Genomic DNA, 18116 nt, shown 5'->3' with positions numbered 1-18116 from the left:
ACTACTAGTTTTTAGTTCCAACTAAGTGAACTAATTTATCATGTCTGTTGCTTGGAGGGAATTCCCAGAGGGCAAATATTATAACCTAATTTTCTAGATTATGAAGCTGAGGCTTAACAAGATTAACTGGCAAGCAGGTTTAGGAGCCATTGTATGTGGCTGTTGTAACAGATTTAAAGTCCAGCTTTGTGTAACTTCAGAACAGGAGATTCTTGGCACAATCCTTCAGTTTACCACAGTTCACTGAAAATGACAAAGGATTGAACCTTTGACCATCAGAGGTAAACAAAGATATTGCAGGGTATGGTGTTTTGTATAACCTATTCATTTTAGAAGATAAATATGAGAAAAAAAAAATAGGCAAATAACTGGTTATCATAGCAAAAAAAATGATAGATGGTTTATTGAAAACTTGCTAATTGTTTCAGAAATTTATCCTCAATATAAATTCTGTGTGTGTGTGTGTGTGTGTGTGTGTGTGTGTGTGTCTGAGTGTGTGAGTGTTGATATCTTCCGGTACTTAAAACCCAAGCTCTTAGAATATGACTTGAGTCAAACAATGCACTGTACCTTAAATAGTAAATTGTAAAATATAAAATATTCTTTTAAAAGATGAAAGGTTCAAACTGAATATCTGCATTTAGCTGTTCAGGCTAATGCTTACAGTTTTCAGGGGAGGGAGAGTGCAAACTTAGCTCAGCACCTTACTAAATGGGCTTGAAAAGTGTTCCCTGTGCTGACACTTTTATAATATTAAAAAGAGAAAGCTAGAACCTTGTAGATCTTATACAGCGGCAGAAGAAGAAGATTTTTGCATTTTCAAAGACTCTTAGAGGTCTCCAATTCCAAAATAAGAATCCATTGTTCAACTACCTAAAAAGTTCTCTCAGGAGAGAGGAGTCTTCTGATACCTACTTTTCCTTCCATATCACATTTCAAAAAGCAGTTCCAAGGCACGTTGATTTTCTTTGTAAATGTGACAAATCTTTCCCCATCAAGTCATACTACAAAATTTTACCCCAGCACTGGCAAAGCCAAATGACACAAAATTGCCACTTCTTCCCACCCAAACTCAAGCTTGGTGAATATCCTCACAGACAGATTCAACTATAAAGGTCTTCCTGCTGGCAAAATAATTCTCCAAAAATGTTGCTTGCATGGTTTCCTAGCTTGCATTATACATCACCCAAAACGCAGGGTGTTAGGCCATATTAAAGAACGCGATCATGGCAAGTGTTAAGCTAAGAGGTCGCATGCTTTTGAAAACCTCATTCAATAATATCTTCTGGGATGATGTTTATTTTTAATCCAAGTTTTCAGTCCTTACTTGCCAGTATAAGTAGAGAAGTGGCATAGTCCCTGGATTTAAAAGAGATGATATAAACCATGTGACTGGATGAAGAGCTTAAAAGGTCATTTTATCCAGGGCTTTCCTACTTTGGAACAGTGACATGCTGCAAAATTTAGGAGCGGATATCTTAAGAGTCCTGCTCTTTAGTGTAACCTGGAACTGCCGTAGCAATGATGGTTTGGATAATGGCTTGTCCCCCAACGTTCTGTTTTGGAAATTAGTGTTGGGATATGGTGAGACCTAGTGGGCGGTGATTAGATCACAGTGATTGCCTCATGGAGGTAACACTCTTGTTAATAAATTAGTGGTGTCTCCTGAGATCTAGTGGGCAGCTAGAGAAGAAGTTAGTTCTCCTGGGAGCTGGTAGCTGTAAAACAGAGAGCACTGCCTATTCACCCACTCTACACACACTTGCCATTCTCTGTGCTTTTGCTGGCCATATTTTAGGATGCATTTTCAGGCTTTCCAGCTGCAAGAATTGTGAGTCCATAAACCCCTCTTTATTTATAAAGTTGCAAGTCTCCAGTATTTCTGTTAGCAACACAATAACTAAGATGAGCAGTGATCTCCACACACTGTCTAAGGGAGAGGAGGTGCCACAGGGCAAACGCCTTCTATAGTAATGAGTGATTCACAAAAGACTTACGCGGGCAGAATGACCATTGTAGAAAACACTGAAGCAGGTGTCAGCAGGTGTCAGAAGCCTGCCTGGTTTCTAGTGTAGGTCTAAGATCATCTCGATGACCTAAGTTGGCCCTGGTTTTGGGGACGATCAAAAGAAATATTTAGAAGACCAAATTGTACTGGGTAAAATAAGAATTTTTCCATATCCCAAAAGAGCACACCCATGTGCAAGGAAACATAAGGAAGAACCAAATAAAGTGAGGGAGGGGGCGGCAAAGTGTAGGCAGAAAGAAGTATAGGTTTTGAAATATACCAGCTTTGCATTCCAATCCCAGTTCCCCACTTTATTGATCACTCTGAGACAGTGACTAAATCTCTCTGAACCTGCTTCTTTATCTGTTAAGAGAGGGTGATGTGAACAGTTCTATCCCACAGGATTCAAGTGAGGGCTAAATAAGATTTTGTATATCCTGGAAGGCATTAGGTGCTCAGAAAGTGTTATTTCCCTTGGTCCTATCTATATACATCCTTAACCTTTGCCTTGCCTGTTCTTTATTTGGCCATTAAAATGTATTTGCGCAAACATATTTGTAAAGTAGCAGAAATAAAAAACTAGCCTCAGGCTTCTCTATGGTCATTTCTGATTATTTAAAATTGAAAAAAAAAAAAAAACTTCTCATATTCCAAATATACTAGAGAGAGAAATTCTAATGAAATCATTTATATTTTTCCCAATGTTTTAAAAGGCCCACATTATCATTTTAGAGTGCTTTAGAAGGTATAAATTGTTGGAGGACATACCTATAAACCTTTTTTTACCTCCCCACCGCTCTTGTAGACTGATATCACAGTCTATGAGTCTGAAATATGTGATTTCATTCAAAGACGCATTATTAAAATATGATACTCCATATCTGATTTCAGGCAAAAATGGTCATTTAGTTTCTAGCACCAATAGGTAGCAAGTGTATAACATTAAAAGTCAAAGCTGTGTCTCTAAAAGTTTAAGAAGAAAGATCATGTTTGTTGGTATACCCAAATTGTTCTGACTGCGTGCCCAGTCCTGCCAGCCACAGTTTGTCAACAAATGCCATGTTTCAGAATCAAATGCACTACTTCTTAGAAAAAGCAGACCTGTGTGATCGGAAATGCCATAAAAGTATGCATAAGCCCATCTGTCCAGAGGCCAAAGGAAATTAGTCTAGGCCTAGTAAGAATCACTTGGGGAGGCCCAAAATTCCCTCCATATGGCTTTGTTCTGTTTGTTCTGTCCTTTCTCTCCTTCTCTCTTTTTTCCCTCTCTTCCTGCCCCTACTATCCCACACCTTTTCCTTCTCTCAATCAGCATCTTCACTCTATTTTTCTCTCTCAATTTGTTGTTAAAGCTTATTCACTTACTTCTTCCATGAGTGAATGAGATGAAAAGAAAGAGACAAGGAGACAACACCCCTAACAGGATCTTTATTTTATTTTATTATTTTTTTTTTTTTTTGAGAGAGAAAGATTTTTTTTTTTCAATAGGGCATGTGTGCTCACTGGCAAGAGAGAGAGAACAGGCAGAGAGATAGAAAATGAGAAATCATCCCCCAGGGGGATGGCCATGCCACAATCACTTCTCCTTCATTCTCCTCTCAGGACCTTGGGCATGCACACACACACATTCAGTGTTGAGTTTCAAGCCACCGCGTCCAGGACGTGAGCCACGGTCAACTAAGTGGGAATCCAGCGATGTAACCATTCTTCTATCTTCTGGTCCCTAACAAGGTGTTCATGCCATGATCCAACCCCAGTCCAAGCCAGTCCCAGATTAAGGGCGCATATACCCAGCATACTCAGGGAGCTCTCCAGATGTGAACCAGGAACCTTCCTATGTGGGTCAACTTCACACAGCATCACGTTTTACCACTGTGTCACCACCTGGGTCCTCTTTTTATTTTTGATTCTCTGTGTTTCTTGACCCCTGTGCTTCTGTGAAAATCTGCACTTTTGTACATTTTCTGTGTCTAGGCTCTACAACATAAAATAAGTCGTATCATCTGTAGGGTGAATTTCTCTCCATATTTCAAGATATCTGTCTCACTCTGTATTTGCCACCTGGATCTATATTTTGTGTCTCTTTGACTCTGCCTCATTATGTTTAAGGGTGGAGAGAGTGGGGTTTCTCTATATTCTTTATTTGGTTTTTCAGCTTCCTTCAGCCTGTGTCTTTCCTCCAACTGGTGAGATGGAAGAAAAGATGGGTACATTTAAATGCATTCCAGATAGTCTGGCTGTAATGTAGAAATGGGTTTGGTTATAAAAAACTAAGACCTTTACAGTATGAGTCTAATGAAAAGCAGAAGGGAAGAAGAGAAAAACAGTGGCCTTGATCAATAGGACCAGCCTTTGCAAACATCTAATGATTTCTGAAAACACCTCGCAAGGCTGATTATAAATGTTCCTGCAAAGGCAGGGATGCAATCAGGGGATGAGCTCTGCCAAAGCCATGCTGCTCTAAGATGCACAAATCATTAGATGCACACACACACACACACACACACACACAGTACAACAAAAGGCAAGGCTTCCATGAGAACTGTATTTATACTTTAGGTTCCCACAAGCACATAAAAAAAAATAAATAAAAGCAAAAAGTCCCTCTATAAATAACCCTGCTGCATTCTAAATAAAGCCTTTGAGTGGCTCAAGAGTCTGACTTGCTTCGAGGAGTCACAGGATTTGGTCATTTTTAATAGTCATGCCTTTCACCAAATTACTTTTCCTCAGAGAAGTTGCTAAAGGCATGAGGGGGTTATTCTCAGTAGCCAAGGTGCACATGTAGCAAAGGACATGACCAGAACTGCCCAGGGTACAGTCACCATGGAGAGGAGAAAAGAAGGATAGAAGAGATGAAACAGAGAAGCACATAGCCACTTGAAAAAGAACTCGTGAAGTTGCAGGGGGCATCAGGGAAGTCACCACAGAGAGCTAAGGAAATTATAGTTCCCACTTCTGTAGCCTCTGTAATATTGTCCACAGCTCAGTTTCCAAGAGTGCAGGGAATTGTTACTAAATTATTCAGCATTAACACAATTAGTTCAAGCAACTGGAGGGTACAAGTGCTTTGTCTTCTTTTAGTTCCTGTCTAAGTGTACAGGATTTGATTTTTCACTGAACTCTTCTTTCTGCTCTTCTGGTGATTCTCACTTTAAGAAGAACCCAGGAAATTGCCCAGTACAGGCAAAGGTTCCATTGAGCTCTCTAACGGAATGCTACCTACAGCTCTGCTCAACTCAGGCAAAGCCAGAATCATTTCACTCTAGTCACTTAACCAATGAGAATTTACTTCAGTGCAAAAGTCTTAATTTTCTTATCTACCAAACATATGTAAATATATTTAAAGCACCTAGCGAAATGCTTGAAGTTCAATAAAATATTCAATAAATTCAATAAGAACATCCTCCTTCTGCTAGTTCTTCTACATTATTTGTCTCTCTTTATCATCATAATCAGTTCAATATGTATTTTTAAATGAGAAAGCAAAAAAGATAGTACTCTGCCAGTCCCTGTATTTAGAGACTAACCCCCAAACCACAGAGCCCTTCCCAGGTCTGGGCTGTAGCAGTGTCATCTCCCCATGAAGAAAATAAAATGGAGCTACTGTATGCACAAGTCCAAAGGGTTTATATCCACCTCTGCCCTTGACTAGCAAAGCATACAGAGATGCATGCAAAGAAATATGTATAATGGTTTTGCAATTAGACATCTGTAATCATCTGCTCAAAATCTACTAAACTTTTTTTATTCTAGCCCTGAGTCCATGCCTTATTTTACTTCAGTGGTCTCACTTTTCTCATCTGCAAATTGGGGTCATAGCCCAGCACACTGAACACCCACCACCGGAGGTTTAAGTGTGACAATGCGTTGCCATGGTGACAGGCACCTGCTCTGTGATCACTATGCCCAGGTTTGACTCTTGGCTTCATCACTTATTCACTGTTTGTCCATTCAGTCTCTACTAATGGAAATGGAAATAATTCTCTTCGGTGACTTCTCTCCTAGTCTGATAATGGGGTTAATGGGTACCTATATCAGAGGGATGCTGTGAAGACTGAACAGGTAAATTTTATAAAGTGTCTGCCTTAGAGTAAACACTCAAAAAGTGCTATCACTTTATCTGGGGTACTTAAAAACTCCTTTTGTCCCCCATTTAATGTCCCTAAATAATATCACCATTTTCACAGTCTCCATCACATATTCACAGGAAAAAAAAATCTATGCAATGCAGCTGGGCTTTTTGTTAGGATTAGGGAGAAACAAAAATATGCATCTAGTGTTTTATTCCCTGCTGTTCCCCAATATCCCTCAGCCCTTCTGATCAGGCTCATTTGGATTCTCCTATTGTCTCCCACCAAAGCCCAGTGACATTTGATACTCTGCAGATTTCAGAGCACATCTGCCAGTGGTAGTAAATACATACAGAGAACAGAGAAAAGTCCAGGGAACTGAGCAGAGAACAGTTAGCACTAACTGACCAAGCTGGTGGTGTGCTGAGGGGGTGCACAGGCCGCTGCCTTAGCCATCGCCTGTGGTGTGGAAGGAAGGAATCTCATGTGTAAACTGATGTTGCAGCCTACCTCATCCAGCACCTGGAGCACCTCTACGTGGGTTCAGATAAGATAAGGAAACCTCCCCTGGGACTCCCCAAACACCAGCGCCCCATGATTCTTTTCTTTAATTAAGTGGTATTCAGAAAGGACGCAGGTTAAATAGAGAGAGCAAAAAAGCATAATTTAACCTGAGGTTGACTGATGATTGATTTTATGTGTGTATAAACATACATACACACACACACATGCACGTATAATTTTAATGTTTTCATGTGCATAAGAATTACCAGGGAATATTGTTAAAATGCAGATTCTGACTGAGCCAGCCATGTACAGGTGTTGAATAAGATTCTGCATTTATAACTAGCTCCCAAGGTGTTGCTGCTGCTGCTTGCCTGCAGACCTCACTTTGAGTAATAAGAACATAGTATATTATATGTATTTCTCCTCCAGGGTACAATATCTGAAAGGATTCCTAAATGCAATGAAATCTGAGGTAAGGGAGCCATAGCTGATCAGAAAACAGGCCCACGTCTCAACTGAATATGCAGACCTTTGAATGGTGACAAGGCTGTCTTTATCATACTTCAAAATATTCAAGGACTTGGGGACAGGAATATGCATGACCAAATTATGCCAAGGTGTGTGTATGTGTGTATAGGGGGTGAATTTAAGTTAATGATAGTGGAAGTGATGTGTACAGCTAGGAAATCCTGAAATACTTGGAAAATACCACTGTCTAGAAAACACGCATAGTCAGACCAAATGAAATTCTGTAACAGTGTAGCACTTTTAATTTTCTCTAATAACATAATTCTATAAATAACTTTTCTAAGTTATTCTTATTCATTGAAAGACTAGAAGCAGCATATAAGCTGACTATATTATGTGAAGATTCATAAGATGGCTTCCCATCTCAGCACCAAACATAAAACCTTCAGGTCTGGTTAATATTTGGTCTATACCATGGTAACGGCAGTCGTGAAACTTAAATTTATCAGGGCAGCAAGACTGTGACTATGGATCCTCTCTCCATAGTTTTATAAAAATGCTAACTATGTCTAGCACTTTAATTTATTAATTGATGAGATTGGCCCTCCAAAGTTTTAACGCAGGTGCTGTTTTTAAATTAAGATTCTATTTTACCAAATGAGTTTCACATTAAATAATGGTCCCCAAGAATCTACTAAAGATAATTGGCATTGGTTTTAAGAAAACAGAGTAAGGTAACATTATCATTTACTTTTCACACATAAATACAGAAAATCACCTTTACAAAACAATAATCAGAGCCCAGCTGGTGGGTAAGCAGTTAAGGTGGCTGTATCCCACATGGCTAACTGCACTGTTCAAATCCCACACCCAGCAGCTTTAGAAACATGCTGGGCACATGTGTGAGCATGCCCAAAATCTTGAGAGAAGAGAGAAGGTACTGCAGCACAGCATCATCCTTAAGGGGTGCTTTCTCACTTTTCCTCTCTTTCTTTGTCACTCTAACAATCACATACCCCTACAGCAAATTAGAATAAAATTTAAAAGTAATAGTCAAACCACACTTATAAAATAAAATTCAATAATATTTTAATATATGTTTCTTTACAGGTTTCCTTTCATTGTTTTATGGTATAGTTATTAATCTGAATTAATGTCAGAAGGAAATTCTCATTTTGTTTTTAAGATGAGTTACCTGGATATCATCTACTCATCAGATATAATCATCCATTTGAGAATTTTTATGACCTTATGCTGTTTTCAACTGAGGAAATACTTATATTACAAATAGTGGCTGACCCTGTGTTCTAGTAGTTAAGAGAGCTGAGCTAGATAGTAGGCTGGCAGGTGGCAAGGTGGTTGAGGGCGCTGGACTGCCACATGGCCAACCACAGTTCAAGTCCCAGACTTGTTGGATTGCTTTCTCATTTTTTCTTTCTCTCTCTCTCTCTCTCTTTCTCACTCTCCCTCACTCTGTCCCTCTCTGGTCAATTAAAATAAGGAAATAAATAAATTAAATTACATAAAATAATTTCTAAAAGAGAGAGCTAGATCCCATAGGGCCAACAGTGCGGTTCAAACCCCAGGCTCAACAGGTTATAAAACATATCAGGTGCATGTGCATGTGTGGCCAAAATTCTGACAGAGTAGAGAAATGGAGGATAAGGGATTGGAGCATGGCCATGCAGCCCTGGGGAGTGCTTTCTCCCTCTTTTTCTTTCTGTCTCTATCAGTGCATGCACCCACTAGTAAATTAAATTTTAAAAAAGGAAGAAAAATAGTGAGTAGGAGATAGACAGTAGTGGAGCAGTAAAATGCTACATTCTGTGAGGCTAACTGGCGTGAGATGGCTCCTGGTTAACGTCCAGGTACACCAGGCATCTGTGTGCACATGATTTGGGCTGGACACGGGTCATGACATTGAGACCCTGTTGGTAGTGCTTATAAATATGATTAGCATTCACCTCACATTATTTTTTTAATTCAAAAGCATTGCAAGTATGTGTGTGTTTCCTTGGGGGGGGGGAGTGAGGAATCGAAAAACTATCTGGTGAAAATGATTAAATATGAGCAAGCACGGTGCTGAATAATAGGAGTTTCCTATTTTTTTAATGTTTTGATACATACATGCCTATATATATTCACTGTTTATATATTTTTCATATGCATACATGTATTAATAAATATGTGTCACATACTCTGCCTATATTATACATGTATCTTTATAATTATATTCTATACATATTTTATACCTTGCTTTTAGGATTTATTACATTGTCACCATGTCATGTTCTCATATTATGAATCTTAATATTGTAATGACTTTATATGATTCGAATATGAATTTGCATGATATATATGAATCAATCACTTTTTAGCTGTGCAACATTCATGCTTGCCCAGTTCTTCCCTCTGAATGTTGGCTTCAATATTTGTAGTAGGAATCTGCCTTTCCCTTCATATGACTGCTTTGTTACTATTTATTCATAAAATATAATTATATAATTTGACCCTTTCACCCACAAATGTGATTGTTACCATTTTGCTTCAAGTGAGAAAAATATCTACCTCAATAAGGTAGTCTTCAAAGGACTGACAAAACACTCAAGGCTCTTCTTGTAGAAAGTATGATTAAATGTATTCATTGGGACATCTATAGAGATAAGCACGGACTATCTACTTTCTCAGTTGGTCTGTGGGTATAAGGGATAAGGTGAGCAGAGCGAGGGTCTAGGGATATAGAAAGAAAGGATTAGGGGATGATTTGGGATTTTACTCTTGTACAATCTCAGCTAATAGACCCTGTATGTCCACACCTGCATATGTGTGCACATGTGTACATGTATTGAAGATTTGCTGATTTAAATGGCTAATATTCACTTTATTTATATTAGTATCAAAAGACTTTCAACAATGCTGAGATGCCTGTTATTGCTCAGTTGGACAGTGGGCAAGAGTCAGACAATTCTCATTGTTTGACCAGATTGAGACGCATGATGCTGACTTGCATTCCTCATACTCTGCCTATATTATACATGTATCTTTATAATTATATTCTATACATATTTTATACCTTGCTTTTAGGATTTATTACATTGTCACCATGTCATGTTCTCATATTATGAATCTTAATATTGTAATGACTTTATATGATTCGAATATGAATTTGCATGATATATATGAATCAATCACTTTTTAGCTGTGCAACATTCATGCTTGCCCAGTTCTTCCCTCTGAATGTTGGCTTCAATATTTGTAGTAGGAATCTGCCTTTCCCTTCATATGACTGCTTTGTTACTATTTATTCATAAAATATAATTATATAATTTGACCCTTTCACCCACAAATGTGATTGTTACCATTTTGCTTCAAGTGAGAAAAATATCTACCTCAATAAGGTAGTCTTCAAAGGACTGACAAAACACTCAAGGCTCTTCTTGTAGAAAGTATGATTAAATGTATTCATTGGGACATCTATAGAGATAAGCACGGACTATCTACTTTCTCAGTTGGTCTGTGGGTATAAGGGATAAGGTGAGCAGAGCGAGGGTCTAGGGATATAGAAAGAAAGGATTAGGGGATGATTTGGGATTTTACTCTTGTACAATCTCAGCTAATAGACCCTGTATGTCCACACCTGCATATGTGTGCACATGTGTACATGTATTGAAGATTTGCTGATTTAAATGGCTAATATTCACTTTATTTATATTAGTATCAAAAGACTTTCAACAATGCTGAGATGCCTGTTATTGCTCAGTTGGACAGTGGGCAAGAGTCAGACAATTCTCATTGTTTGACCAGATTGAGACGCATGATGCTGACTTGCATTCCTGCCAAATTATTGGTGCACAGGGCTCTGTCTGAGTAGGCAGAAGCTTCACAGAACTGACAGTGAATTGTTCTTGCAAGGCCGAAGATACAATTTGGCTGTGGCTGCGTAGCCCAGCACTCTTAACATGCGAACGGCCAGCAAAAATAATGGCATGTCAAGTGTAATTTTCTCACTGGTCGTTGACACCGTAAACTGTAATATAGTGTAATTATTTGGCATCTCGTGTCCTTCATACTAAACACCACCCAAACGATTTCCAAGTTACAGGGAAGAGGGAAGGTTAGAAGGTCAAATTTAAAGAGAGAAAATGAGTCAGTGCCTTGGAGGAAGAGAATTATAAATAGATGTGGCATCACCAGCAAGAGAGTTACATCCAAATAAGGAACAGCTCGGAAGCCCAGGTAGGAGGAAAGAGAGCAGAGGAGTTTATGTAAGAGAGGATTTAGGCTAGAAGATTTCTGACCACCTGGACAGCAAAGCACTTTTCCCCAAAATAAAGTAATACGAGGAACTGAAAATCATAGCAACCACAGAACAAGAACTAAAGCAACCCAGACTGAAAATGGATAGATACAACACATATATACATATACACACAAATACACACATATGTATATTACATACATATATACATTATATATACATACATGCATTATATATTAGATACATTACACACATGTGTATATATTTTTTTCCTGTCCTGTAGAGATTTATATTTTAAATATATGATATCATAATGTAATGCCATTATAAGTGAAGTAACTACAGCTTAGAGAAGTTAAGTGACTTTCTTTCCCAGGTACATTGTAGTAGAGCTGAAATAGAAAGAAGCCAGATTTCTAAGAGATCATTCCTGTCTTTCTATCTTGCTCAAAAGACTCCAGTCCTAGCTCTATGACTTCCAATGCAATGAACTGAATACAGGCTTCCCCCTCTAAAACCCATATGTGGAAATCCTGACCCTCGGTGTGATGGTATTAGGAGGTGGATGGCCTCTTCAGCAGATCATTAGCTAATAAGAATGAAGCACTCATGAATGGAGTCAGCACCCTCATGAAAGAACACCCAGAGAGCCTTTTAGCTCTCTTTTCACCACACGCAGATACAAGAAGACAGCAACTTCAGCCTGGAGAGGACCCTCATTAGATCCCAATCCTTCTGGCATCCTGACTTCGGGCTTTTGGCGTCTCTGACTCTGAGAATTAATCTATGATAATTTATCACAGCAGATGTAACTAAGATCAGTTTCCAAGACTTTCTGTCTGTGTTGTACATAGCCCTTACACAAACTATTTCCTCTGTTAAAAATGCTTTCTCACTTTCTCCCTGCTCCTTGGTTCAATGAGTTAATGCATCTCAGCTTACAAGTCATTTCTTTATGGAAGATTCTATTCTCACACAGAATAGGTCAGCTTCATCTGGCTGTGCTTCAGTAGAACCATATTCTTTCACTTCAGAACACTTATTCCAGTTTTAATGTGACATTTGTGCATGTGATTTTTTGTTTTAATACCTATCTTCCCCCCATAGTCCATGACAGAGGGCAAAGATCTGTTTGCTCAGAGCTGAGAATCCATAGTCAATGGAATACTAAGCAGATAGTACGTGCTCAGTAAATATTTGTGGAGCGACTCTATCAATCCTGACTTGCAGCAAAGGATTCTCATGACGATATCAAGCTGTCTACCATCAAGAGCCCATGCACATTTTATAAGGACAGTATTTTTGTCTCAGCTGTAAGAATTAAGGAAACTGCCAAGGGTCCTCTCTCTCTTTTCTAACATCAGGACAAATAAGCCTATTTGGGTTAAAAGTTCCATGAGTCACTTTGATCTCTGCTAGTGTTGCCAGAAAAATTCAAAGTTGGAGCTGTGTGGTGATGCAGAATGCTCAGTATGTGTGTGTCTAGGAATAGGTTCTGCACCACCCCGGGGCAGGAGTGGAAGATATTTAGTTGACACTGTTTTTCAGAAATTCAGAAAGAAGATTCCTGGTCTAGTTTGTGTCATGCACAAACAGAAGTTTGATGGTGGGTTGGAAGATAATATGCACCTTCACACCACTGGTAAGGAAGACAGTCTCCATAAAGGTGATCCTGTGCAAGACAGTTGACTTACATTAACTTTTCTACCCTCACAACCTCAAAGAAAGACTTCTAAAACCAATACACAGGAATAATTGTTTAAGCTACTCAGCTGGTCTATAAAATACTGCTATGAAAGAGAAAACATGAAAGCGATGTATTAGATCCTTTATTGAAAAAATTCCATTTATATGAAATCTTAGTGAGCTTATTTGACTTTTCTAAATTCCTTCTTTCTTCAGGCAGATTATTCAATTCACTTATTAATGAAAAATATTTGCTGAATGCTTCCTATACTCAGGCAGTGTGGTAGGTTCTGATGATATAGAATAAGCAACAAAGGATGCAAAAATCATTTTCTTTGTGGAACGTGCATTCTAGCAGGGGACAAATCAGGCCTGGAAAACATACGGAGATCTGGTCTTACAAAAATAAAAGGCCAGCTCCATGGCCTGGTGGTTAAGGCAGCCAGATTCCACATGGTCAACTCTGTACTTGGAGTCCTGCATCCAGCAGCTTGAGAAATATGCCAGGTGAGTGTGCCTGCATGCCCAAAATTCCAAAAGAAAGAAGAGACAGAGAAGAAGAGCATGTACCTTCTAACATACACACACACACACACACACACACACAGAGTCAGGTGTGATGACTTGTGCTTATAGTCCCAGCAGGAAAGCTGAGGCTGGAGGATGTGACATGGCAAAACCTTGTCCTAAAACCATAAACCAAAACAGAATGGGCAAGAAAGGCCTCTCTAAGAGTGTTAACTTTTAACTTCATTCTAATTCAACAGGAAATACAAAAGTTTATGTTGCTTCTGATCCAGAAAACCCTCTATCATCTTACTCTAGCTTCATGATTGTGTGAAACCTTCTGTCCAGATGGAACACCTCAGTTTCCAATTCACTCCACTACACCAAGCACCCTTCGAGACACACTGAAGCATCACGTCTGCCCTATACCATCAAGACTAATGAAGGGACCCTTCCTTAGGCTCCCAGAGAATTGTGCTCCCCTAGTGAGGTAATTGTTAGTTTCTCCGTCCACCATTACAGCTACACACACAACATGGTTAGAAGTGCAATCATGATTACAATTACTATGTGCCAGGCACTCTGCATCTATTATCTCATCAACTCTCATATATTTTTAACTTTTTAATATAATTCTTGAAAAGCTGTAGTACTTTTTCAAAATTAACACCCATAAAGCTGCAAATTCAATAGTCAAACTTCTGGAGGGTCCATCTCTAAGGCTCAGGTTCTTTCTTGATATCGGGCAGTCTAACCGTTTAGTAAAAACAGACTATAGGTGATGCAAGGGTGTATGTGCAGCTCTGATGAGCCAATCATGCAAAAACTTGCTCTGCCCTTAAGCTTGAACTCAGTCTGTCAGGTCCAAGGCCCCCACCATGGTTGCTCACAGGAGGGCTTTTTAAAGAGCAGGTATGCTTGTAAGTAACTAATGCTTTTCAGCCAGTTCCTGGGGAGAAGCTCTGCCGTGAAGCGGTTTAAAGAGTCAGATGTGGAAGAGTGTGCACAGAGATAAAACACTGTAAAGCACCAGTGGGCACCTCGATACAGATCATCCCCACACTCAGCCTGACTCATAATCTGAAGCAGTCACCTGAAATGTATTTTTGGCTTTGCTACAACCAATATCCTCAAAGGCTAGGCTGGCAAATTCAGGACCAATTTTCTTTTCTCTTTTCTTTTTCTTTCTTTCCCCCCCCCCATTTTTTGGAAAGGTTTTTGCCATAGGGTGCATGCGCTCGCCGGAAAGACAGAGAGAGACAGAGAGACAGAAAGTGAGAAATCACCCCCCAGGGAGGATGGCCACACTGCAATCCCTTCTCCTTCATTCTCCTCTTGGGACCTTGGACACACATGCACATACGTCCCATGTGAGTTTAAGCCACTGGGTCTGGGAATCAAACTGCGGTCGACTACATGGCAGTCCAGAGACATTATGCCATCTGCTGGTCCCAGGAGCAATTTTATTTAAAGGCAAATACATATGATTGCAAATGTTTGCAGAAAAGTCCATCAGAAAATAAGTTTAACTCTGATTTAACAATTATTTGGGAATTGACTATGGTGGGGAGCAGTAAAAAGGCCAATTCATAAAACTGACCACTAAGAGTCAGGAGTGTTTTGGCCATTTCAAGATCCTAGGGTTCCCTAGCAATATTGCTGCCATTCAGAGAACATGAACGTATTCAATATGACTAAGTCACAAGAGAATGCTCAATGCCTGACCTGTGCCTGTCTTTTCTACTTCAGTTAAGGGATGGAACTGAAGACAATCATCAAAGTCTAATCTCCACCCAAACGCCACTGTAATTATTTGTTCTATTCAGATAAAAATGAACTGGTCTCTTGTGCATAACATGTTTTGTCATTTGCATTATGCAAGACACAATCAGACTGATATCTCTCTATAAAGAGTTAACTAAAAAGACGGCAGGGAGAAAGTATCCATCTATTACGCATGAATAAACGTGTATATTTCCATAATTTCATATAGTATGAGAACAACTTGCCTTAGGGTGGTTAGTGAAGTTCCAAATATCTAGGAAGTAAAAATTTAAGAACGTGTCCTTCTATACTCAGTAACTCACAGGTACAAATTATTCTTTGAACTCTTTGTAGACAGTTGTTAATATAAAGGCATTTCAAGAATTTCATGGAAAAATGGAATTAAAGGACAGGTTTATCCTGGTGCAAAAAAATTTGAAATCCACACAGTTTTTCATAATACATGTTTTACATTAGTTCTTTGAAGACCCCTTGTATGTAATAAGTATAATGGGTTAAATTATGGCCTTAGCCTTGGGTATGAATCTCCCAGGATTCAAATTCAGATAGATCCTTCTAATAGCTATTAATAATTTGGTTTATCAAAGTCTCAGTTTCTACACCTATTTTTTTTTTTAAAAAAAGGATAATGCTGGTAAAGAAGCCCATATACAAAACCCGTGGGGCCAGATACATTTTGAATTTTATAACTTTACACATTTTAAAAACATATTAAGGTATATAAACTATATGGAAAGTAACACCCACTATGGGGTCTGGGGCAGCACCCTGTAATCAACCACATTAACATTTCAGCAGTGAAATGTATGAACAGTCACAGTAATGGGATGCATTATGGCTATAAATAACCTCAAGTCTGTTCCGTTACCTGAGTGTGTATCAAGCATACCAAAAAAAAAAAAAAAAATCTCTCGGAGATTTTTTTTTTTGTATTTTGAACTAATGTAAAAGGGCATATAAATATGTTATATAGACATATTGATTTGTGTATGGGTACACTTACACCCATACAAAAACATACATAGTTATATGGGGGCTATTTTTAGTACCAAATAAGGTTGTACCCAAAAACCAGTTTTATAATTATACTCAATACATAATAAATACTCAGCATGGGCCAGAATGTTGATTTCTTTCAAAAAAGAATTCATTGTTTTGTCTGTTCTTATTCCCCTGTGTGCCTAATAAAGTGCCTGGCACAAAGGAAAGGCTCAAAGTCCTTGCAAAGATTTATGGTATCTCTCATCTAGTTTTCCTTTATTTGAGTAGAGCCATATACAATGTGAGAATACTCCTTGGGGAAGCTCAATTTGCTTTGAAAGTTGATAGGGTAGGAACACGAATGCAACAGAAATTCCTAGTGAAAGACAGAGAGTTAACTCAAGTCTCAAAAATCAGTATTTAATCCCTCTCTTATTTTTTCTTTAAATAACTGCATTTGGGTAATGAATAACATTGGTATGATCTACTTCTGAACCTGACTTATCAGGAAAATCAGACATTGACAGGTTCATAATTGGAACTCTACCTACGATGATAGTATGCAATGAAATTAACAGAAGCTCGAGAACCTTTTTAAGGAGTAGTCTTCAATAATCTACAGTGTGATTTTGGAAAGCAGGTAATCCATTTCTACACAAAGAACATTTGTCTAGCACACCAACAGCAGCAAAACAAATGTAAATCCAGTCTATCAGACATGCATACACACACACACACACACGCACACACGCACGCACACAAATAACCCACTAAACTAAAATTTTTATTTAATACGCTTGGTTCCACCTGACAATGAATGAACTACCTTGCTATTACAAAGTTTAGCAAATTATAGTACAAGGCACTGTTAAGCATCTGCCACAAGAACTTGTTTTTCTCCAGTCTAGGTTAATTATTGAAACAATAATAAAACAAAAAGAGAAAAATCTACTTGCAGTTGGAGATACCTGGTCTTAAAATAAAATGAACAAAAATAACATCTTAGGAATAGGGGAGGTAGAAATCCAAACTGAGTGAAAATCTTTTCTAAACACTATATGCTAGAGAAAAGGCTTGGCACACAGATTTCTTGTGTGAAATAAGAAAGAAAAGCTTATTTGTTTATGCACTACACAAGTACTGTATTGTATCTATAGCAGGGTGGAAGAGGTGTTAGGGGAGCAGCTTTCCCTAGAAGACCATTTAAAACTGTTACTGTGGGATTATTCATATTCCTAAAGAAGCCAACAGGTAAACTAGCTAGCCATCTAGACCAAAGAATTTACAGCTAAGAGTAGCAACAACTGTGTGAAGTCTGATCTTAGACATCTAAAGATCACAAGCAGCCCCTGAAATTGGAATCTTAAAAATGAAGCTTACCCGGCCAACAAGAATCGGTTCAGGTCCAGAAAACTCTTCCAGGACAAACATTTGATTCCAAACCCAGCCTCTTTTGGAGCCCCGCGGCTCTGTGCCCAGCCTGTTTAGTTCCAAAGGGGATCCACTCACTAAAACTTGAGACTGATTCATTGGAGCCATGTAAATGCAAGAGGGAAGAGTAATCCATAATATTATTAATGGAGTCCAGAGATCCAGGAGCATTTCCGCTAGCCGTTCTGGCATGGTCCCACCAGTTAAGCAAATCACCACGAAAATGAGACAATTATTTTTTTTGCCTCCGGTCTGCAGCCATCCAATTCATCATGCAGTGTGGAGCATTTACTTACAGCTCTGCCACGTGTTTATAGCACGGGAAACAGACATCATCTAAGCAGCTTTTCTAAGACCACAATCCATAGGCTTTCCTTTTCATTGAAATTTCCTGAAAAAAAAAAAAAAAAAA

At 38.7% G+C, this 18116-nt stretch overlaps 1 protein-coding gene across 2 annotated transcripts in view; it reads right to left on the bottom strand.

Annotated features, from left to right (window-relative positions):
• The window catches only part of CDH8 (cadherin 8), a 447802-nt gene that overhangs the window by 413088 nt on the left and 16598 nt on the right, over positions 1-18116 (bottom strand). For both annotated transcript variants that reach the window (XM_006143789.2, XM_006143790.3), the window contains exon 2: positions 17654-18095. In XM_006143789.2, coding sequence (XP_006143851.1) covers positions 17654-17896 — 243 coding nt within the window. In that variant the 5' untranslated portion in view covers positions 17897-18095. The remainder of the gene's footprint in view (positions 1-17653; positions 18096-18116) is intronic.

Source organism: Tupaia chinensis, unplaced genomic scaffold, assembly GCF_000334495.1.
Source record: "Tupaia chinensis unplaced genomic scaffold, TupChi_1.0 Scaffold000105_1, whole genome shotgun sequence".
NCBI lineage: Eukaryota > Metazoa > Chordata > Mammalia > Scandentia > Tupaiidae > Tupaia > Tupaia belangeri.
Note: the sequence above shows the minus strand (reverse complement) of the source record. Positions and strands in the feature narration are given on the sequence as shown.